This window comes from Triticum dicoccoides, chromosome 2A, assembly GCF_002162155.2.
Source record: "Triticum dicoccoides isolate Atlit2015 ecotype Zavitan chromosome 2A, WEW_v2.0, whole genome shotgun sequence".
NCBI classification, from domain to species: Eukaryota; Viridiplantae; Streptophyta; class Magnoliopsida; order Poales; family Poaceae; genus Triticum; species Triticum dicoccoides.
The window spans coordinates 65912866-65934031 of NC_041382.1; the positions used below are offsets into that span (position 1 = coordinate 65912866).

At 46.7% G+C, this 21166-nt stretch overlaps 1 protein-coding gene and 1 pseudogene across 1 annotated transcript; one reads left to right on the forward strand and one right to left on the reverse strand.

Moving 5' to 3' along the window:
• Positions 1–4703: 4703 nt before the first annotated feature.
• LOC119353283 (actin-related protein 2/3 complex subunit 5A-like) lies at positions 4704–7085 on the forward strand. The gene is made up of 4 exons (XM_037619884.1): positions 4704–4801; positions 4877–4949; positions 5048–5148; positions 6677–7085. Exons 1-4 carry the CDS (start codon positions 4704–4706, stop codon positions 6810–6812), a joined length of 408 nt encoding a protein of 135 aa, XP_037475781.1. The 3' UTR covers positions 6813–7085.
• Positions 7086–7961: 876 nt separating this feature from the next.
• Positions 7962–16774, reverse strand: LOC119357605 (annotated as a pseudogene).
• Between the last annotated feature and the right edge of the window lie 4392 nt (positions 16775–21166).

The window sequence follows — 21166 nt, forward strand, 5'->3', positions numbered from 1 at the left end:
AAAAAAATCCGTATTTCATGTTCAGAAAATTCAAAAATATATTACCACATCCATAACACATCAATGTATATTGTCACAAAAATTCAAATCAAAATTCAAAAAATAGCTTAGAAAATCAAAATGACAAATTCAACACTGAATATGACATAACAATAGCCGGGCCTTACATTTGGCCCATTATCATATTTATGTCAAATTTGCTATTTTTGTATCTCGAACAAATTTTCAAATTTGGATTTGAAATTTTGTGACAACATACTCCTATACGCCACAGGCTAAATTGCTAACGCAATACATACAAAGATACATGAAACGAGTAGCGGGTGTATCTCTTGTCTATTGCAACATTTGGATGCTCTTCAAGGGTGGTTGTTAGGGGATTGACACGTAGTACATGCATAGAATCGCTAAGGAATCGCGAACCAACCCGTGGTTGGATGGTTAGGAGGACAGTGGTATCCTCAGGCCACCAGGGTTCAAATCTTGGTTCTCGCAAGCAATATTATGCACAAAATTGCACAGATGAAGCATGTTTCATACTATCAAATTTTATGTCTAGCATGCCACTAAACGTCATCTTTTGGTGGATAAGGACCGGTGCTAAGTAGAGAAACTAGCTCCATTTGGTTCAATGATTAATGACAATCACATTTACACATCAGCCCGATATGTTCCAGCGGAAGCTCCATATCTTAGGATCGCATGCCGACATGGTGAGTGCTAATCATCACTTTCACAGGAACTTTATCAGGGAACTCAAAGCCCCTTTTAAGATCAAAATGTTTTCTTTGGTATCGATATAGACGGGTGACTTGATTAATGATAATTTGGCTAAGCACAATTGGAATGTAGTAAAAATAATGATGTTATTGTGATGTGGATGGAACAATATATGTAGCATTTGTTTATCCCTTGCCCCTTTGAGTGTATCTTGTGACAAATTATGTTTGTGGTGTTTAATCTCCAATGTGATTGAGAATTGGTTGTGAGGGGGTAGTAGACAACTTTAGGCTCAAATACAGGGTAGGGGTGTGCCTTTATGTTGGGCAATTTGAAATATCATGATGATACTAAATTTAACCCCCAAAAAAGAGTTTTCAGTGTCTTACAGCTTATTCGTACGTCTACCCACTCAATTTGTAAAGTGGGTGCTCACTTTAGCATGTGGAGGCGCGGGAGTCTCTTACCTGTGCCCACTTGGAGATGGTTGTTCAGGCTATGGCAATAGAAATAGTCGAGCATAAGCGCAACATATAATCTACATTGCTCTGGCTCCGAACTTGGCCTTTTATTTCCTTTTTAAGAACCGATAGTATGAAATAATGATGGCTACATGCACCTTTCCTCAAAGAAAAAATGATGGCTACCTGCACCAATCGATGTAGAACACGGAGTGCGTCCTCCTTCTCATGAAAATGTGGATTTGCATTTATCCCCTCTCACCCCATGACACATGTAAAATAACCCGATAGTTCTTTACGCCAGTGCAACAATTCCCAAACCACACGACTGCTATTTGTGTGGTTTGGTTATTCCACTTTGTACTTGCTAAATGTCCAATTTTTTTTGGAAGTTTCACATTAGAAAATCATCTCTTCTTACCTCATTTAGTTGTGGTTTGACCACTTTGCATCCTATTTCACATTTTTCTACCCAATCTGACCGTTGGTTGGTGGAGCCGCTTGTCAAGCCGATCAAAAAAGGATGCAAAATGACCAAACCACTTCTAAATGGGGACTTAGCAAAAATATGTCATATTTGATTCGGGGCCTCCTTGACTCGTAGGTTTCTAAAAACAAAGTAACAGAAAGAACGTGGGATTGAAATGTTATGTCCATTCAAATTCCAAAGGATTTTGGTTTGTTTGATTGTGTCATGTTGTCATAGAAAGAACAAAAGATTCTATTCAAGAGGCTTGGGTGAATGTTAAGTTCATATAAATTTAGTTTTCCCCTTTTTTTGCTAATTTTTTTGATCTATTCACCAATAGTCAAGGCAGTGCAAAGAACACATGAAGTAAAAGAAACTACATCCCGGTCCTCCCTCTCCGGAGTCGGACAGACCTTGTTGTAGTAGATAGTCTAGAAGTTGTTTGTGCTAAGGTCCCACGGGATCAACACATCAAAACAATAACGACTGCCAATGAAAAGAAGCATACATCAAAAGGACCAACATGTATAATAAATACAAACATACACGAACGAGGAACGAATCCAAGTGGATCCACCAAAGACAAACACTGACCGAATCCCGCGAGATTCATCGAAAACACATCTCCAAACGTCCTTCGACAACGCTAGAGGCGCCGCCGAGACGAGGGCTATGCGGGGACAACCTTACTCCATCTTCAGGGAGCCGCCGGCTTGCCCCCAAACAGAGAATAGTTTGACAAAAAAAAGTATTTTATGGAAGTCAATCCTATACTATTCAAACGAATATTTCCATTTTTCTTTTAGCAAAATTCGTATGAGAATCCATTTTTAAATCAAAATCAAATAGGCCCAGTCTTTGCACCCGCCGTTTACGTGCACATCGCGCGCATGGATGATGGGTGGATCGGGAAAGGACAGGAAGAATGTTTGGCATCCGCGTGTTCCCGACGGGGACCGGTCGGCCCGCGAGGCGTGCGCCCGTCCGCGGCTTTAAAGCTGCCATCCTTTTTGCGCCCGTCGCTGCCGGGACGCAACACGGCGACGCGGCCGGCAACGGCACGGTTGGAGCCGCCGGGACGCAACTCGACCGGAGACGGCGAGATAGGCGCGGCGCGTCGGACGCAGGCACATTCATGCGCGCGCCGGTGCGGCGCGTGGTCGGCCGCCGCGAGATCCACGGGCTGCTGCTGCGTGCATGCACGCAAGCACGCGGGATCCATGGCTTTTCTCGTCGCCGACGGGATTTGACCAGGCAGCGTCGACGTACCCACGCACGCGCGCATGCCCCGATCTGAGCAGGGGCTCTCATTTGTTCAGAACTTCAGATGTTCTATTCTCAAAAAAAAAAAGAACTTCAGTTCGGTTACGTACGTCGGCGGGTTGAAGACGTACGGGACGTGCGTACTTGATGAAGTGCATGGCCCGGTCTCCGGCCCGTTTGGTTTGTCTCTTCGGGATGGCATCGTCGCATGCACCGATGATCTATTATCATCGGTTGTGCCATGATGCCAGGCTGCGGATGCGTTACAGGCTTGCAGTGGTACCGCAGCGCCGGTCGATCGATTTTCAGAGCACAAGAGTGAGGGAACAATCAGTGCCGGCCACCGCTGCTGCCGATGATCGGATGATGTATTTTACGCGATGCACTGTGAGTTCATTGGCGACGTTGCTGGTAAGACGACAAGATTATTGCGCCAGACGCGTGGACCTGCTGCTGGGGTCAAAGCCAACTGTCGACTCCACATTTGAAATGTTCTTTTTTACTGAGTGGAACGTATGGTTTTCATCTCAAATCCTTCTCAAGATCTCCGCATCCCCTGAACTTAACCACATAATTTACATCCTAAATCTAGAAAAAGTAGTTTATTTAGTGAAGCCCTGAGTGGTATCATTGACAACAAAGGTGGTTCCGTGTCACATCGAGCTTCAATGACCAGTTTATTTAGAAGCTTCTACGTGTTTTTTATTCCTCTTCCAGTTTTTTTATGTTTCTTCACCTTTTTTAATACATTTTCTCAACACATGTACATTTTTTCGGGACACATTGTCGTGGAACATTTTCCAACTACATGATGTACAGTTTTTAAATATTACTTCAGTCACAAGTTAGTTGTCCTAGATTTGTCAAGATACAAATGTAGCTAACCCTATAACGTGTCTAGATACATCCATATCTAGACAATTCTGAGACAACTAATTCGGGACGGAGGGAGGACATGTTAAGCATCACTCAAATACAAGTTCAATATTTTGAATGGCCCGAAACATTATCGTTAAACTATGTGAACATTATTTTTACAATGTATAATCATTTTTTTCAGAATTTCATGAACAAATGTTTAGTTATTAACAAACGTATTTTCTAAATTAAGGATTTTTCTTAAAATTTTACGATTTTTTTAACAAAAAACACGCAAACATTTTCTTTTGAAACGTGTGAACATTGTTTATATGTCACGAACATTTTTTTGATGAATAGCACTAACTTTTTATAAAAAGTTTCCCGGTTTTTTTACACTGTGTTACATTTAAAAAATATACGATGAACACTAGTATTTTTTTTAAATATATGTATTTAGAATTTGTTTCAGGTATGAAAAAACTGAAAAAAGAAAAAGAACCAAGTTTTTTTTGAGAATCAGAAAAAGAACCAACTAACCAAAGAAACAAACAAAACAAAGCAAACTGGGCTGGCCCAATATAGCGGTTCCTTGTGAGGCGAGTGGGTCTGGCGCGACGCTGGTTCCAGGCAGGCTGGCCCACCAAGGCCCATGCCAGAAACGTGGTCGTCCGTTCGGGACCAGCGCCGGAGAAGAGAGAGAAAGAGAGAGAGGCATCCCGATCCCCTTTCCCCTTCGTCGTCACCCACACCTCCGGCGGACACCGGGCGCTCCCGCGGTAGACGTCGCACTTCCCGGCAAGCAGGCGCAACCAGGGCGGAGGCGGTGGACGGCTGGGGCTCGTCGGGTTCGATTTTTCGCCGTCGGCAGCGGGAGCGAGCGAGATCTCAGGTGAGTACCAGGCCGCTTCGCCCTCCTGGTGGCCGGCGAGATGGCCTCAGCAGCGTACCTCGAGACGGACGAGAACCTGGAGGCCCTCATCAGCCGCATCGAGCAGAAGTCCCGCAAGATCGAGACCCTCCTCAAGCAGTAAGCCTCCCCCTCCCCCTCCCTTCCCGATTCCTCCACTGTATCCTGATTGAGTATGCCGTGCGCCGCGGGCAGGTCCAAGCCGGTGGAGGCCCTCAAGACGGCGCTCGAGGGGTCGCCCCTCAAGACCCGCGACGAGCGATGCAAGGTTCGGTTTCCTGTGGGCGGTCCTTCCTTGTCTCATTTCTTCCATGGAATGTCTTCAAAATTAATAAACATACTGGTGGTATCTTCATCTTGTCGCAGTCGGCGAACTGGATCGTGGTGCACCGCGCCATGATGGCGATCAGGGACATCGGCGGCATGTTCAACTCACTGGACACCGAGTACTACGACATCCTCATGAAGTGAGACTCCTCCCCTTCCCTTTCCTAATTCCCTTTCTTGCTGCCAACATCCAACTGCTTTAATTGAGTCACAGTATAAATTGCTGTGCGCAGCATTTGAGTGTAGGGCTGCTGTTTGGAATTCGGATGGTGTTGGTCATTAGTTTCTAGTTCAGCCTCCCAAGTATGCGATGACAGCACAGCATTTTGCTGGTTTGGTCTTCCTGGACAGTTTTGCGGCAGCCATTGCCTCACATATTCTTTTCACGACTTCTGTTTTTCCATGTGCCATTGGTGTTCTGCATTCTAGAATGTGTCACTGAAACATAGAGTTTTTCTGTTTCATTACCGTCATTTGAAGTTAGTGTCGACCACTGCCACAAGTATTAGCCCACTTAGGCTCCGTTCGGTGCAAAGGAATTTTAAAGGAAAACTTGCAGGAATAAAAAATGAAGGAAAGTTCTCCCAAACTGCGTTCGGTGTGCAGGAATGAGCTCCTCAAGATCCAAAGGAAAGTTGCTGTAGCCTCCAGTTTTACAGGAAAGAAAACATCCGGTGCAAGCTCTTTTTTGGGGCGGAAGCACGAGGCAAAGTACAGGAAATCTTAGCTGGACCTGCATGCACCACCATTGCCTTGCTTTGTGTGACCCCACCACTGCCAGATGGACGCATCAACGAGTGGATGAGAAAATAGACCGACCATGCTTTGTACTAGTGGGACCTACAGATACCTTTGCCTTCCTTTGCTTTACCGAACACATCTTCTCAGCTTTCCTACAGACTTCTAATCTAGAGTTTTACCAGCCGATTCCCAGGACGTTCCTCTGTTTTTCAGTTTCCCACAGTTTTCTTAACCTTTGCAGCGAACGGAGCCTTAGTATTTCAAGACAGCTGAACCACACAGACCATTGATAGCTCTTGCAATAAATGAAACTACATTTGTCAGGGTGCACATCCATGATGTTGGTCATTGTGTTTGCAAATGTCTGATGCATGATGGAAATATGTCTGAATCATTGTTTGATGTGTCGTAGAGTTCATTTGGAGTGTATTTGCACAATTCAAATAGAGGTGGAAGACATGGAATGAAACTGATTCTCTGAGTCTTCTCTCTCCTATCTAAAACTGATTTTAGGTAACGAAATTTGGGCAATGCTATTGGAGATGCTTTACAGCACTACTTTATGTCCGACTGTTTTCACCTCGGAGTGCGTGCTGAACCATCATTGTTTGAACATGATACCGGTATATAGTCTTCCGCCCTTTCACTCGAAGGCGTAGGTAGCCATTCCTTATGTCCCTTTTCATTTCTCATGTTTGGTGGAATTTTTAACACCATTCTCCTTAGGTTTGTGTGGTTCAATTACCTTGCAATACAATAATTTCCTCAAAGGCTCCAATTTATTTAAACATCTCTAATATTGTTGCCCATTTATGATTCTGGGGCCGTTCCTTCTCAAATCTCAATCTTTTTGCTCTTTCAAACTTGTAGTGTAAGTCGACTTATAGAAACCATCTAATCTGCATATGTTTTTTGTCTGCAATGTAGGTACCTGTACAGAGGTTTGTCCACTGGCGACCGGCCGACGTGCGACCAGTGCCTCAAAATCCATGAGAAGCTGACGGAGAGAGCTGGCTTAGGATGCATACTGCGGTCACTCGCCGACACTGTAAACACCGTGTGAACCTCCTTCGTCTTCATTAAGTTCCTATGCTGTGAAGATCCCGTCAGGTCGAATTAGTTCTATGGACTTTATAAATGCAGAAGGTGATTGTTGACCTCTTCTCTTTGCTGTTTGGCAGCTTCATGGATACTCTCTCTGTAAACTAATATAAAAGCGTTTAGATCATTAAAATACGAAGGGAGTAGATAAGAGCATTGTTGTATTGTGCCATGCTTAGTGCTAGTTTGCTTAATTGCATCTTGATTACAAGATACGAATTTCGGATCCTTTTTCTGGCCTGTGACTCGATCAGTCCAACTCAAGGCTGATTAAATCAGTGGTCACACTGAGCGAGCGTGCAGACGAATCATTCAGTATATGTGTGCAGTACTACTACTACAGTAGTACTCCCTCCGTTTCTAAATATAAGTCTTTTTAGAGTTTTCAAATGGACTACCACATACGGATGTATATAGATATATTTTAGAGTGTAGATTCACTCGTTTTGCTCCGTATGTAGTCATTTGTTGAAATACCTAGAAAGACAAATATTTAGGAACGAAGGGAGTACCTATGATCGCGTCCATGATTCCGCGGCGCGTTTCATTTATGCGACGAAATTATCTACTGCAGCTGGACGGGCGCGGGAAAGCCATCGCTTGAATTTGGCCCAATTGTTAGAAAAATCATGGTACAACTGAGCACTCCTTATAATCTACCTATGGGAATCGACTCAATCGGGTCACTGTTGAACATCGACAACAAGCTCGACAAAAAATATGTCGAGGAGGCGGCGAGGACCCTACGAGCGTAGGGAAAGCAAGCGGGGGCGAGGCCGCATCGGCTTGGGGGTAGTTTGAGTTCTCGGGGTGACCAGAAACCATGACAGCCATGTCGGGTGGCGCTAAGACATGGCTGGGTAGGGAGACACAGAAGTGAGGGGCATTCTCAAACATGGAAATTAAACAGGAGTTCATGATTATCATGCTTAGCAATGGCATGAGAGCGCATAGACGGAATCCGCAATAGCTGCATTTCAGTTGACTGAATTTTCGCAGTTGGCTCAGTCGATTTTGGTCAAAGGGAGAAATAGTCAGAATGGAGGAAGAAACTCGCCGGAGGGGAGTAAGAAGCTCGTTGGGCAGGCCACCCCGATATCTATCTTAGGGTTTAGGGTGGGGCAATGGTGGGGGGCGATGGTGAGAGGATTCGTCGGAGAAAAAACTTAGTATGGCGGGGGCTAAAAGGATGGCCGGAGCGGTGGGAGACCGGCGGTGGGGGTGGTTCCGGGGCCTTCTCGTCTTGCTCCCCCGCGCCGTCACATTTCTCCACAACTTCCATTAGGTTGCCGCTCTCGTACTTTGCCCACGCCAGCTTTGGGAACCGGGACAGGCTAGGTGTCAGTTGACTGATTTCGTTTTCCGGTCAGTTTCAGTCGATTTGCTCTACTCGTGCGTTCCTAACTTCCTATACTACCTACTCACTTCATCATCCAACTGCCCATTTCAATACACGCATGCATGTATTTCTTTCTTGCCACGTCCGGATGTACGTATCGGAACTTTTTTTTAACGAAAACTGTAGATACCTAATCTTATTCTCATGGTGGCAACTGTACGTACGTAACATAATCTGATTCTCCTGTGTAATATTCAAGCGACAATCATGCCCGTCCCTATTCAATTGAGCCTAAAATAAAAATAAACTTTCTAAAATATAATGAATTAGTGACATTGGGACTGTCCTTTAAGAAGAAAGAACAAAAAATAAAATTTAATGACAAAAATTTGGGCATAATTCACAAAAAATTGCGGCTTTTCTTAATATGCAACAATAAGAATATAATCGTGAAATTTTTGCAAAAGATAAGTTTTACAAAAAAATGAATTAGTCGCATTGGTATTACCCATAAATAAGAAATGATATAAACGATAAAACAAATTTAAAATAATGTTGTTTTCTAAGGAAGAATGAATTAGTGCTATAGCTAGTACCCTTTAAGAATAAACAAAATAAAAAATAAATGATGATTTTTTTTGCACGAAAATTACGCTAAAATTATGTTTTTTTAATAATATGCAAGAATAAGCATATAACAAGGGAATTTTCGCAATAAAATTTTTTCAAGAAGAAATGATTAGTGGCATTGGTATTACCACTTAAGAAGAAGATGTTGAAAAACAACTAATGAAAAAATTTGCATACAATTTGCACAAAAAATGCCCTTTTTATAACATGCAAGACTAAGCATATAATAGTAGAATTTTGTGAAAAAATATTTTCCTATGAAGGAATAAATTGGTATTACACATAATAAAAATCAAAGTAATAAAGTTTTCTAAGAAAGAATGAAACCCTTTAAGAAAAAGTAAAATGAAAAAGAAAAGGCTTTCAAAACTTGCACGTTTTGAAATATGCAAATAATAAGCATATAATAATGCATTTACCTATTCTACTATAACTTACACATAGTGTAACTAAAATAATGTATTTCCTTTAAGAAGAAGATTAAAAATAACTTACACACAACTTTGCACCGAAATTGCACGTTATCGTAATATGTAAAAATAATCATATAATCATGAAAATTTGGCACATATTATATAGTATTTGTTTGTATATAATTACACTCAGCCAAAAACCCACAAAAAATAAAAAATAAACAATAAAGGAAAGAAAAAAAGGGAAAAAGAGAAATGCATAAAAACAAAAGACAGAAATAAAAAATTAAGAAAAAAATACCCATAAAAGAAATAATCAAATTTCCTAAGGAAGAATGAATGATCGGAATTGGTATTACCATTTAAGAACAAAAAATAGGAAAAATAATCTAAAACAAACAATGACAAAATCCGCACGAAATATACATAAAAATTGTGCTTCTTTACAATATGCAAGAATAATCATATAAAAGTGGAACTTTTGCAAAACCAAAATCTGAGAACAAATGAATTCTGGCATTGGTATTAACCTTAAAGTAGAATGAAAATGAAGTAAAGACTAAAACAATATCCAAATAATGATCCTTTTTAAAAAGAATGAATTTGTGACGTTGGTATCTTCGTTAAGAAGAAAGAAATTATAACAAAAACTTACACACAACTTTACACCGAAATTGCATTTTATCGTAATATGCAAAAATAATCGTATAATCATGAAATTCTAGCACATATTATATATTATTTGTGTGTATATAATTACGCCCAGTCAAAAAACCACAAAAACAAAATTATAACCAATAAAGGAAAGAAAAAGGAGAAAGAAAATATGCTACCCTGAATTAAATGGGCGCAACCAAGACAAAGAAATTGGCCCGATACCGAATTTACTAAGCAAAACAACGCGTCAATCGATTCCTTGCAGCCCAGACCAACAACCGACTTAAACAGAAAAAATGAAAACAACACATATCTCAAAGCATGATCCAACGAACAGAAAATTGATTGACCACAAAATAAAAAGTCAGCTGACTGAAATGTAGCTAAAGTGTTGGGAACCACTGCTGGCTCTCTGGCGCGGCCTCATCGAAGTTTCTCCTCCGGCCGAGGATCTCGAAGAGGAGGATGCCAAAGCTGTAGACATCGCACTTCTCGGTGGCGCCGGCCTGCATCCACATCTCCGGCGCGGCATACCCGGGCGCGTCGCGCATCCCGGAGACAGTCTTGTGCGTGTCGGCCCGGTTCAGCAGCTGCGCGAGGCCGAAGTTGGCCACCTTGGGCGTGAGGCCACCGTTGAGGAGGACGTTGCCGGGCTTGATGTCGCAATGCACGATCTTCTGCGGGCACTCCTCATGGAGGCACCAGAGCCCGCTGGCGACGGCAACGGCGATGGCGCGCGCCGTCTCGAAGCCGACATCGCGGCTCTGGTCGAAGAGGTAGGAGTCGAGCGCGCCGTGCTCCGTGAACTCGTACACCAGCGCGCGCACGTCGGCGTCGTAGCAGAAACCGAAGAGCTTGACGAGGTTGATGTGGTCTGTCCGCGCGATGGTGCCCACCTTCGCCATGAACTGCTCCTGAGAGGTCCTGTCGTCTTGGCCGGGGTGGAGGCGTTTCACGGCAACCGTGAGGCCGTTGGGCAGCATGCCCTTTTAGTGGCGGAGCTTGCCGAAGATCACTGGGGGGAAAACAAAAATCTTCAGTGGTTGGGGGGGAAAATGCTAAAAAAGTCTAATCTAAGCCTCCCTAAATATTTTTTCTTTAGAAATTGATCAAAGGCTGGGGGGGCATCTGTCGTTGTCGAGGCGATCGAGTAGGGCGAGAGAGAGATCGATGAGAGGAAGAAGAAGACAGTGTGTTTTTGCGCCGGGCGAACTCCCCAGCTTTTCCGTGTTCTCTTTCTCTTGGTTATTCTGTTACAAGATCTACCTAGCTAACTAACCCGGCCAGCCCGCTGCGATCCGGAGATACCGCGCCATCCCACGACTTCCAGCTCGCACGCGTGCCACGCTGACCGGGAGGAGCAAAACAGAAAGAACAGGACGGGGGCGATCGTGTGTAGACTCGGCCCCCTCTCTACTTCTATGTGCATGCTGCATGTGTACATCACATCAACAGCGATGCATTGCTTATTCTAAGCAAAAACAAACTAGAACTAGCACACACTCACGTGTGGTGGAGCTTATCCTAACAATTCTCCTCCTTAAGCTCCATTCGCCTTGCTGATCTCCCTGACGCCCAGCCTCTGTCGCATTTCAACATGTCCCACACGACCCAAAGCCTTTGTCAGTATGTCAGCAAGTTGATCATTAGTACCAACATGATCAAGCTCCAACTGTTTCTCTTCCACACACTCCTGTATGAAGTGATACTTCACGTCTATGTGTTTGCTTCTGTCATGGTGGATAGGATTCTTTGCCAGTGCAATTGCTGATTTGTTGTCAACCAAAAGTTGGAACTTGATTGGCGCTTCGCCCTTCATCTAAGAAAGCAGGCGGCTCAGCCAAAGGCCTTGACAAGTTGCTGCCCCAACTGCCACATATTCCGCCTCACACGAGCTCATAGCAACTACCTTTTGTTTCTGCGAGGTCCATGAGATAGGATTGCCGCCGAAGAAGAACACCTGACCAGAAGTGCTTCTTCTGTCCCCAAGGTCACCGGCGTGGTCACTGTCACTGTAACCGACCAGTCCACCAGCTCCTCCTCGTGCGTAGCTGCAGCCGTAGCTGAGTGTGCCCTGAACATATCGCAGGATTTGTTTTACAGCCATCCAGTGTGTCATTGTCGGTCTCTCCATGAACCTGCTCACCAAGCCCACTCAATAAGTGATGTCAGGCCTCGTGTGAGTTAAGTACCTCAGGCTTCCAATGACACTGCGGTAGAGAGAGGGATCAAACGGCTTGGCTTCATCTTCTTTTTTCAGCTTGAGTCTGCATTCCATTGGAGTGTGACAGCTGTTGCAGCCAGTCATTCCGGCCAGCTCGAGAATCTTCTCCGCATAGCTGCGTTGACTCAACGTGATCGAACCCTCAGACTGAGCCAGCTCTATCCCCAAGTAGTAGCTTAGGAGACCAAGATCGCTCATCTTAAAGAGCTGCTGCATCTGACTCTTGAACTGGATGATGTGATCTCTGTCAGTGCCTGTGATTATCAAGTCATCGACATACACTCCCACAAGTAGGTATGAGTGTGCATCCCCCTTCCGGTAGACAGCATGCTCCAGAGGGCTTCGAGTGAACCCAAGTGTGCTTAGTGTCGCGTCAAGCTTTGCATACCACGCCCTTGGGGCTTGGCGCAGACCATAGAGTGCCTTATTCAGCTTCAACACTTGGTTCTCCTTCCCAGCAATGACATAGCTTGGCGGTTGTCCAACATACACCTCCTCGGAGAGATCACCATTCAGGAAGGCTGATTTCACATCCATATGGTGCACCTCCCAGCCTAAATGCGCGGCCAGAGCCAGGAAGATCCGGACTGTCTCCATCCTTGCAACAGGAGCGAAAACCTCTTCAAAGTCGATTCCTTCTCTCTGTGCATAACCCTTTGCAACTAAGCGTGCCTTGTGTTTGATCACCTTGCCATCTGGATCACGCTTCACCTTGTAGACCCAGTTGAGCCCAATCGCCTTGTGCCCGCGTGGAAGAGCTGCGAGCTCCCAAGTGTTGCTCTCAGCAATGGAATCCATCTCCGCGTCCATGGCAGCTTTCCAGGCAGCGTCAGACATGGCGTCGACGATGCTCGCTGGCTCCTCGGCACTGAGAAGACAGAGCAACATCGCCTCACGCACTGCCTCTCCCTCCGTCTCATCGAGGACGCAGGAGATCCGCCGATACGGAATGTTTCCGGTGTCCACATCGCGACGGTTCTCATCGTGACTCGGTGGCGTGGCCCAGCGAATCTCCCGCCCCGCAAACTGCGTCTTCGTCCCGCCTTGAGGTGAGCTGAGCGCGCTTGACTCGGGTGAGGAGCCACTCTCGCGCGTCTCTGATGTGAGCCACGAGGACGATGCCACTGACGATGCTTGCGCCGGGGTCTTGGGGCTGGCAGGTGGTGAGGGCATTGAGGATGCCGCGCCACTGTCCAGCTCGTGCACTCCTTTCCCCATGGTGTAAACCACGCTAAAAGTTGCTGGAGCGGTCACGCTCGCGCCCGTGCTCTGAGCGCTATATGTCCACGGCCCGCTTTCCTCAAAGACCACATCCCGCGTGATATGAACCTTCTTCGTCGCAGGGTTGTACACTCTGTAGGCCTTGGATCCCTCCTCGTAGCCAACAAAGACCATCGGCGTCGAACGATCGCTCAACTTGTTGATCCCCGGCCCGACTCTCTTGACATGAACCGTGCACCCAAACATACGCAAATGATGCACGCTGGGTTTACGGCCGTTCCACGCCTCATATGGGGTGACACCATCCAGGCTGCGTGTGAGGGCGCGGTTCAGAATGTAGACGGCTGTCTTGACTGCTTCTGCCCAGAAGAACGACGGCATGCTCATGCTCTTCAACATGCACCTAGCCATCTCCACCACTGTTTGATTTCGCCGTTCCACTACCCCGTTTTGCTGAGGTGAGTAAGGGGCCGTGGTGTAATGCTTGACTCCGATCTCCTCACAGTACGCCTTGAATTCACCGGAGTTAAACTCCTCCCCCGCGATCTGAGCGGAAGGCGCGTAACTTGCACCGGCCGTCTGCTTCTGCCAAAGCCTTGACCCTTTTGAAGCGTTGGAATGCCTCGTACTTCAGGAGCTCTACCCACATGTAGCGACTGAAATCATCAACTATCAGCAGAAAATACCGGTTACCTGCGGGTGTGGTTGGCTCGATCGGCCCGCAAAGGTCCGTGTGCACAAGCTCTAGTGCGCGCTCTGCGCGGTATGCAGTTGCCTGAGGAAATGGGGCTCGGTGCTGCTTCCCAAGTGCACATCCATCACAGTATTCCTCCACACGATCAATGACGGGCATGCCACGCGCCATCTGCTTCGTAGACATGGTGCGGAGTGCTCGAAAGTGCAGGTGTCCCATGCGTGCGTGCCACCTCCAGGTTGCATCATCTCCTTGGGCCATCAGACAGGCAGGAGCGTCAATGATGAGGCGCTCTGTGTAGAGCCGGCTGCCGGACCGTCTGACCCGTGCGAGGACTTGCCGCGCCGGATCACGTATTGACATGACGCCGCTCTCAATGGTGATAGAGCAGCCGCCCTCGTCCAGTTGTCCCACGGAGATGATGTTGCTTCGCATGCTCGGGATGAAGAAGACGCCCGCGAGTGCTCGTTGGTTCCCACTTTGGCAGCGAAACACGACAGAGCCGCGCCCTTGAATGGCAACATGCGAACCATCGCCGAACTTGACAGTGTCGTGCACGCTCTCGTCGAGCATGGCGAACACGGTTCTGTCCCCTGTCATGTGACTTGAAGCGCCAGTGTCAAAGTACCAGAGGCCCTCGAGCGAGGGGACAGGGATTACCTTCTCTTCATTGAGAAAGACAGCTTGTGGCGCCACAATCTCCGCCGTGGTGACGGTGGTGACCACGGCCATGAGCAGGCCCTGATCATGATCCTCGCCCGCCTGGGCCAGGTGCGCCTGCTTGTTCCTTCCCTTCTGCTCTTGCTCCCGAAGCCACGTGCGGCACTCCTTCTTCCAATGACCTGGGATCCCGTAGTGATGACATTTGCCCTTTTTCTTCTTGCCGTCGGAGGCACTCGTGCCCGCGCCCGACGCGCCCTTGCCGCCGCCAGGCGGCTTACCTTTTGCAGGTGACTTGTTCTTCCCGTTGTTGCCGCCGCCGCCGGATGACGAACCGCCACCAGCGCCCAGCTTCTCTCGGGCCAACCAGTCCTCGTGTGTGAGCAGAAGGCGACCGGAGGATTGCATGCTGTCGTCGAGCTCGTAGTTGTCCTCACAGGCAGAGAAGCGACCGACGAGCTCCTCAATCGACAGCGTTTTCAGATCGATCAAGAACTCGATCGCCATGGCCATCGGACGGTACCTTCGCGGCACCACTCGGAGGAATTTTTGCACCGCCTTGTGCTTGGTGACGGAGTCACCGTACAACTCCAGGTCGGCGACGAGGGCGGAGAGCCGCAGCCCGAAGTCCTTGATGGATTCCCCGTCCTTGAAGCGGAGATCCTCGAACTCCCGCCGACGCACTTGCGCCTTGGCCTCGCGTGCACGCTCGCTGCCCATCCGCATGGTTTTGATTGTCTCCCACGCGATCTTCGCCGTGTCTTTGGCGGCCAGCACGCGCAGCATCTCCGGCGGAACGCCGGTGAGTATAATGCTCAGCGCGCACCGGCCGTCATTTTCGTCGGCGTCGTTGTTGGTCACCGCGGACCAGACGCGGGCAACCTGCAGCTTGACTTGCATCACCAATGCCCACTCCTGATAATTCATGCGCGTGAGCATCATGGAAGCCCCTGACTCCTCTCGCACGACGCGCTCCACCACCCGATATTCACCGCTGCCGTCGCCGGTGAGGCGAGTGAGCGGCGCCTTGGATGAAGGCACCCTCGGCGACGACTTGCCGCCGCCCTTGTTCTTCCCGTATGACTCGTCACCAGACATCACCACGGTGGATCAAACACCACCACCGCACCAAGGATCAAACACCCGTAGCTCTGATACCAATTGTCGTTGTCGAGGCGATCGAGTAGGGCGAGAGAGAGATCGATGAGAGGAAGAAGAAGACAATGTGTTTTTGCGCCGGGCGGACTCCCTAGCTTTTCCATGTTCTCTTTCTCTTGGTTATTATGTTACAAGATCTACCTAGCTAACTAACCCGGCCAGCCCGCTGCGATCCGGAGATGCCGCGCCATCCCACGACTTCCAGCTCGCACGCGTGCCACGCTGACCGGGAGGAGCAAAACAAAAAGAACAGGACGGGGGTGATCGTGTGTAGACTCGGCCCCCTCTCTACTTCTACGTGCATGCTGCATGTGTACATCACATCAACAGCGATGCATTGCTTATTCTAAGCAAAAACAAACTAGAACTAGCACACACTCACGTGTGGTGGAGCTTATCCTAACAGCATCGGCCCCCTAGCCCCAGCATAGCTCCGCCATTGTGCCCTTATAGACGGCGCTGAGCCAGGCGGAGTAGCTGTTGGTGAAGCTCGAGAGCTGCTGCGGGGTGAACTGGATGGGCTTCTCCCCCGCGATCTCCTTGAGGAACCTCTCCACGGTGGCGTCCCATATCTAGGAGTCCGGCACCACCGCGTAGAGCACCATGCTCCCAGGCGCAGCCACCGCAGCTGGCATAGTTGTCGTGTTGATGTTGATGGCGGGGAGGCCGCTCTTCCTGACACACATGTACATGAAGCAGGCTATGGCGACGGTTCCCAAGATGCTCAGCACCGCGATAACTGCATCAATGGCACGCAATTAAAATTCGGAGTTAAACATAGATCATGTCGAACTCTTATTCTTGATTGTGGCGTCAGATTTGTTGGGAGCGCACTGCCGAAGATGGCGAGGAAGGAGTTGAAGGTGCTGGAGGCTTCTTTGCCAAAATCATCGTGAAGTGGTGGTGGTGAGAAAGTAGACATGTCCATGAATTGGTTTGGTCGTTTGGAGGCAACATATGATTAAGCAAATGATGATTGTGAAGTTTTACACGGACGGGGACACAAATATGAGATCACGATCGACCTAGAAGCAAGCGGTCACTGTTCTTTTTCAAGTGGAGTGAATATCAAAAAACTACCACATTACAGGCTATCGTTCCGAAAACTTACCGTTTTTTTAATTTTTCAAAAAACTACCACAAAAGTGGTGGGCTGTTCCAAAAAACCCAAGTGGCCGAACAGTTACATTTTAAGCGGGGTTATGACATGTGGGGCCCGCCCATCAGGGTTTTGTCGGCCACAGGGTTGACGGCGCGCGGGTGATGGCCGTTAGGGCGCATGAGCTGTCCTGACCAGGTCAAGACGGACGAGCCATTCCTATGTTCCCCCCTCAATGTCTCACTCTCTCTCCCTCGCGCTTCCCTCTTCGACCTAGCCGATGGCGTCGGTAGCGGCGAAACCAGTCGATGGCGGCCATTCAGCCGGTGAAGGTGGACGGGGGGATGGAGGTGGAGAGTACTGAGAGGTTGACAACTGGCTGGGGAGCGGTAGCTTCGCAACCCAGTCGGCGGCGCCGCTGCCGCCACAACGGACACCACAGGCTGCACCTCTGACATAGGCTCCTACACCACAGGCTGCACCGCCATCGCCTGAGGATTGCTAGTTCTCTCTTGAGTATAGAGCAACGAGGTCTCTTGCTGGCGCTGTGCAGGTAGATCCGGCCAACTACCAGCACTGGGCCTCTGCATTTGGAGGGGTGGAGTAAGTTTGTTTTTCTTCTCTTGATGAGCTCCTTCAATAGTTTCTACATTTCTGCTTGTTCAGTTCAAAAAATAGAGCATAATTTAGTTAGTTTTTTGACCAAACCCTAGGTTGATGCTGCTGTGATTCATCTTAGAACATGAACATGCACTGAATCAAAGTTGAGGAAACACTCTGTGGCATGTGTTGGATGCACCAGTATCATTTTGCATTGAAGGATTAGTTAGATTGAGTAGAAACGCATGGTGGATTCAGAGAAGCATTTGTTGGATTTAGATTCCTTACTGTACTTTACACTTAGTGTGCGCTGAATTTTGTAGCAAAAAACACTTAGTTAGGCTTTTCAAATAACATATTATGTAATGCAGGCTGGATGATGAAATTTGGGAGGTGAGGCTGCATTTCCAGGGCAGAGATAACATGAAAAGGAGGTTTTCTGTTTCAGACATCACTTTTCTGAACTTGATAGCACTTACTGAAACTGAAGGCTATGCGTGAGATGGCTACATGTATTGGGTAAAAGAATAAGGGATTGGAGAGGAAGGTTTATTGCTTCTGGACAGTCAAGATGCAGTTGAAGAAATGATAGACCACTTTGATTTCACAGTGCTAAATATCATTGTGGCCAAGGCAAATGAAGATATAGATGTTGAATGTAACATGGCTCACAATGTTTGTGAAGAACAAATTCCAATAGGCAGTCCAGTGGGGGGGGGTCCTGGTTTTGTGTTAAGTCTGTCACAAGATGGAGTGGTCCACCTTCTTGAGGTTAATTTGAACACACAACAGAGCTGTTACTTGAACATTTCAGAAGCCCATGGTGGAGATGATGGACAGGCTGGTGGTGAAGAGGATGATGATATTGACAAATCATCCTCAGACTTTGAGATTGATATGGGTGACTATAGAGGGATAAAGACGCCTTACAAGGCTTGGAAGAGAGGTGAAGAAAATATTGGAAATGAAGAAGAAATAGATGCTATAGAAGACATACCACAGTTTGATGATGACAATGATGTTTCAGAGTTTTGGCAGGAGGAGAAAGAGGCTGACAGTGGAGAGGAGAGAGTTGTGGCAAAAGGCAGACCTGAGAAACTGAAGCCCATGAGAAGATCAGCATCAAATCCAGGTCCTACTTCCAGAGCTCACAGTCAGCCAGAGATCCCCAAGTTTCAAGATTTTGTACCTGAAGCTGATGAATTCCCTGGTGATGTGGGCATTTCTGACTTAGATGGAGAGGTTCCAAGACTACCTTCTGGAAGGAAGAGAAGATTGAAGAAGAAGAAAGAGAGGAAATGGTATGACCCAAAGCTACCTGATGCACATGAGCATATGTGCAAGGACCTTTGCTTCACCAATGTGTATGAGTTTAGAAAGGCTTTGAGAAATTTTCATGTTAGGACTTTGAGAAAATTTTAGTACCATAGGAATGAACCATCAAGGGTTATTGTTTGGTTCTGAGAGAGGAAGAATGGATGTGAATTCTTCATGACTGCATCCAAAGTATCCCATGAAGATACATTCACAATCAAGAAGTGTCACATGGATCATAGTTGTGGAGCTTGGTGGAGAGAGTACAAAGGTTACTACAAAATGAGTTACAGAAGCTGTGGAGGACATAGTTAGATCAAATGTAAAGGCTGATGCAGAGATAGTTCTCAAACATACTAAAAAGAAGTTTGGGGTGCATGTACCTAGGAGTTTGGCATATAGGGCAAGACTGATGGTTGTTGATGTTGTGCAAGGTGATCATAGAAAGCAATATCTGAGGTTGAGGGACTACCTACAATGTGTGCTTGACACAGACCCTAGAAGCAAGTGCATAGTGACAACTTTTGAGGATCCTTTGAACCCAGCCCCCACACCAAGGTTCAAGTACATGTTCTACTACCTCCAGGCATTAAAAGATGGATTCCTTGCTGGTTGTAGGCCTTTCATAGGTAAATATCAGTCATGTAATCCGGTTTGAAATGTAAGTAAGTTATGCAATTTGTCCCTAAGTATCTCTGTTTATGTAGGACTTGATGATTGCTTCATCAAGTTATCCACAGTCCAGCAGATATTGGCAGCAAATGGGAGAGACAGGAACAACAATGTGTTCCCAATTGCTTTTGGGGTGGTTGACAAAGAGGATGGGCCTAGCTGGACCTGGTTTCTAAACCAACTTAGAGTCTGCATTAGCACAACAACCAGTTTGGGAACTACACCACCATGTCTGACAGGCAGAAGGTATTTTCTCTGACTCTGTATTATTCTTATGCACATAGCCATGCTGCTATAGTTATCTTATTACTAGCTTATGTAATCAAACAACAGGCCCTTCTTAAAGTAATTAATGAAGTATTTCCTCAATCCCCATAAAGATATTGCCTTAGGCACATATATGCCAACTTCCAGTCAGTTGGCTTTAGAGTAGAAGAACCACTACATGAATCAGCTACTTTGCCATCTGCCACGGCAGACAGCAAAGGCATGGATGGCTGACGGCAAAGGTCTTTGCCGTCTGCCGCGGACGGCAAAAGGGGATGGCAAAGTAAGGTTCAGCAAAGAGCTACTTTGTCGTCTGCTTCGGGCGGCTGACGGCAAAGGGGCCTTTGCCATCAGCAGCGGACGGCAAAGAGTGCAGACGGCAATAAATGCGCTGTTACTCCGTTAGGTGGTTAACGGCAGGCCTTTGCCGTCCGCCGCTGACGGCAAACTTCGGAAGGCCTTTGCCGTCTGCCGAATGATGTCAGCCGACGTCACTACACGGCAGGCCTTTGCCGTCCGCCATTGTAGGCAAAGTTTTTACTCTTTGCCGTCCGCCGCCGACGGCAAAGCCTTTGCCGTCAGCCACTGTAGGCAAACTGACCAAATTGGTCAGCCTCCCAGGAAGCACAGTTGCTTGCCACGTGGCCTCTTTGCCGTCGGCTGCTGATGGCAAAGAGCCCTTTGCCGTCGGTGGCAGACGGCAAAGAGCCTGCATATTGTCTCTTTTTTTCTGTTTTTTTAATCCAACAATTTTCACAGCAAATATATATGACATATATAGATATATTGAACAACAAACATATCACATATCCAGCACATAATTCCATATACATATTACATAGCAAAGTTTCATCAACATAGCAAGTTCCATCCATACACATTGTTCCATATACATATTACATAGCAAAGTTTCATCAACATAGCAAGTTCTATCATAGCAAGCTAGATACAATGCAAAGTTTTAGCAAAGAAAAAGCAAGCACTCCATCATAGCAAGCTAGCTTCCATGAGGTGAGTGAAATCTGCAAAATGGTAAATAAGAAAGTTAGAAATAGGTGAATAGAACAAGAAGAAGACTAGAACAAGAAGTATATGTCATTTATGAGCTAAGTTAGGTGAAATGGATCATATATGAGCTAACTAAGTTGAAATGGGTTGTTTATGAGCTAACTTAGTTGAAATGGATCATTTATGAGCTAACTTAGTTGAAATGGGTCGTTTATGAGCTAACTAAGGTGAAGGGCATCGTTTTTGAGCTAACTAAGGTGAAATGGATCGTTTTTGGGCTAACTAAGGTGAAATGGATCGTTTTTGAGCTAACTAAGGTGAAATGGATCGTTTTTGAGCTAACTAAGGTGAAATGGATCG

What these genes read in the sequence shown, in the direction of transcription:
- LOC119353283 (XM_037619884.1), top strand. Translation starts at nt 4,704, where the DNA reads ATGGCCTCAGCAGCGTACCTCGAGACGGACGAGAACCTGGAGGCCCTC. An exon ending in CCCGCGACGAGCGATGCAAG is followed by an intron (nt 4,950 to 5,047) that starts GTTCGGTTTCCT and finishes ATCTTGTCGCAG; the next exon opens with TCGGCGAACTGGATCGTGGT. An exon ending in TACTACGACATCCTCATGAA is followed by an intron (nt 5,149 to 6,676) that starts GTGAGACTCCTC and finishes TCTGCAATGTAG; the next exon opens with GTACCTGTACAGAGGTTTGT.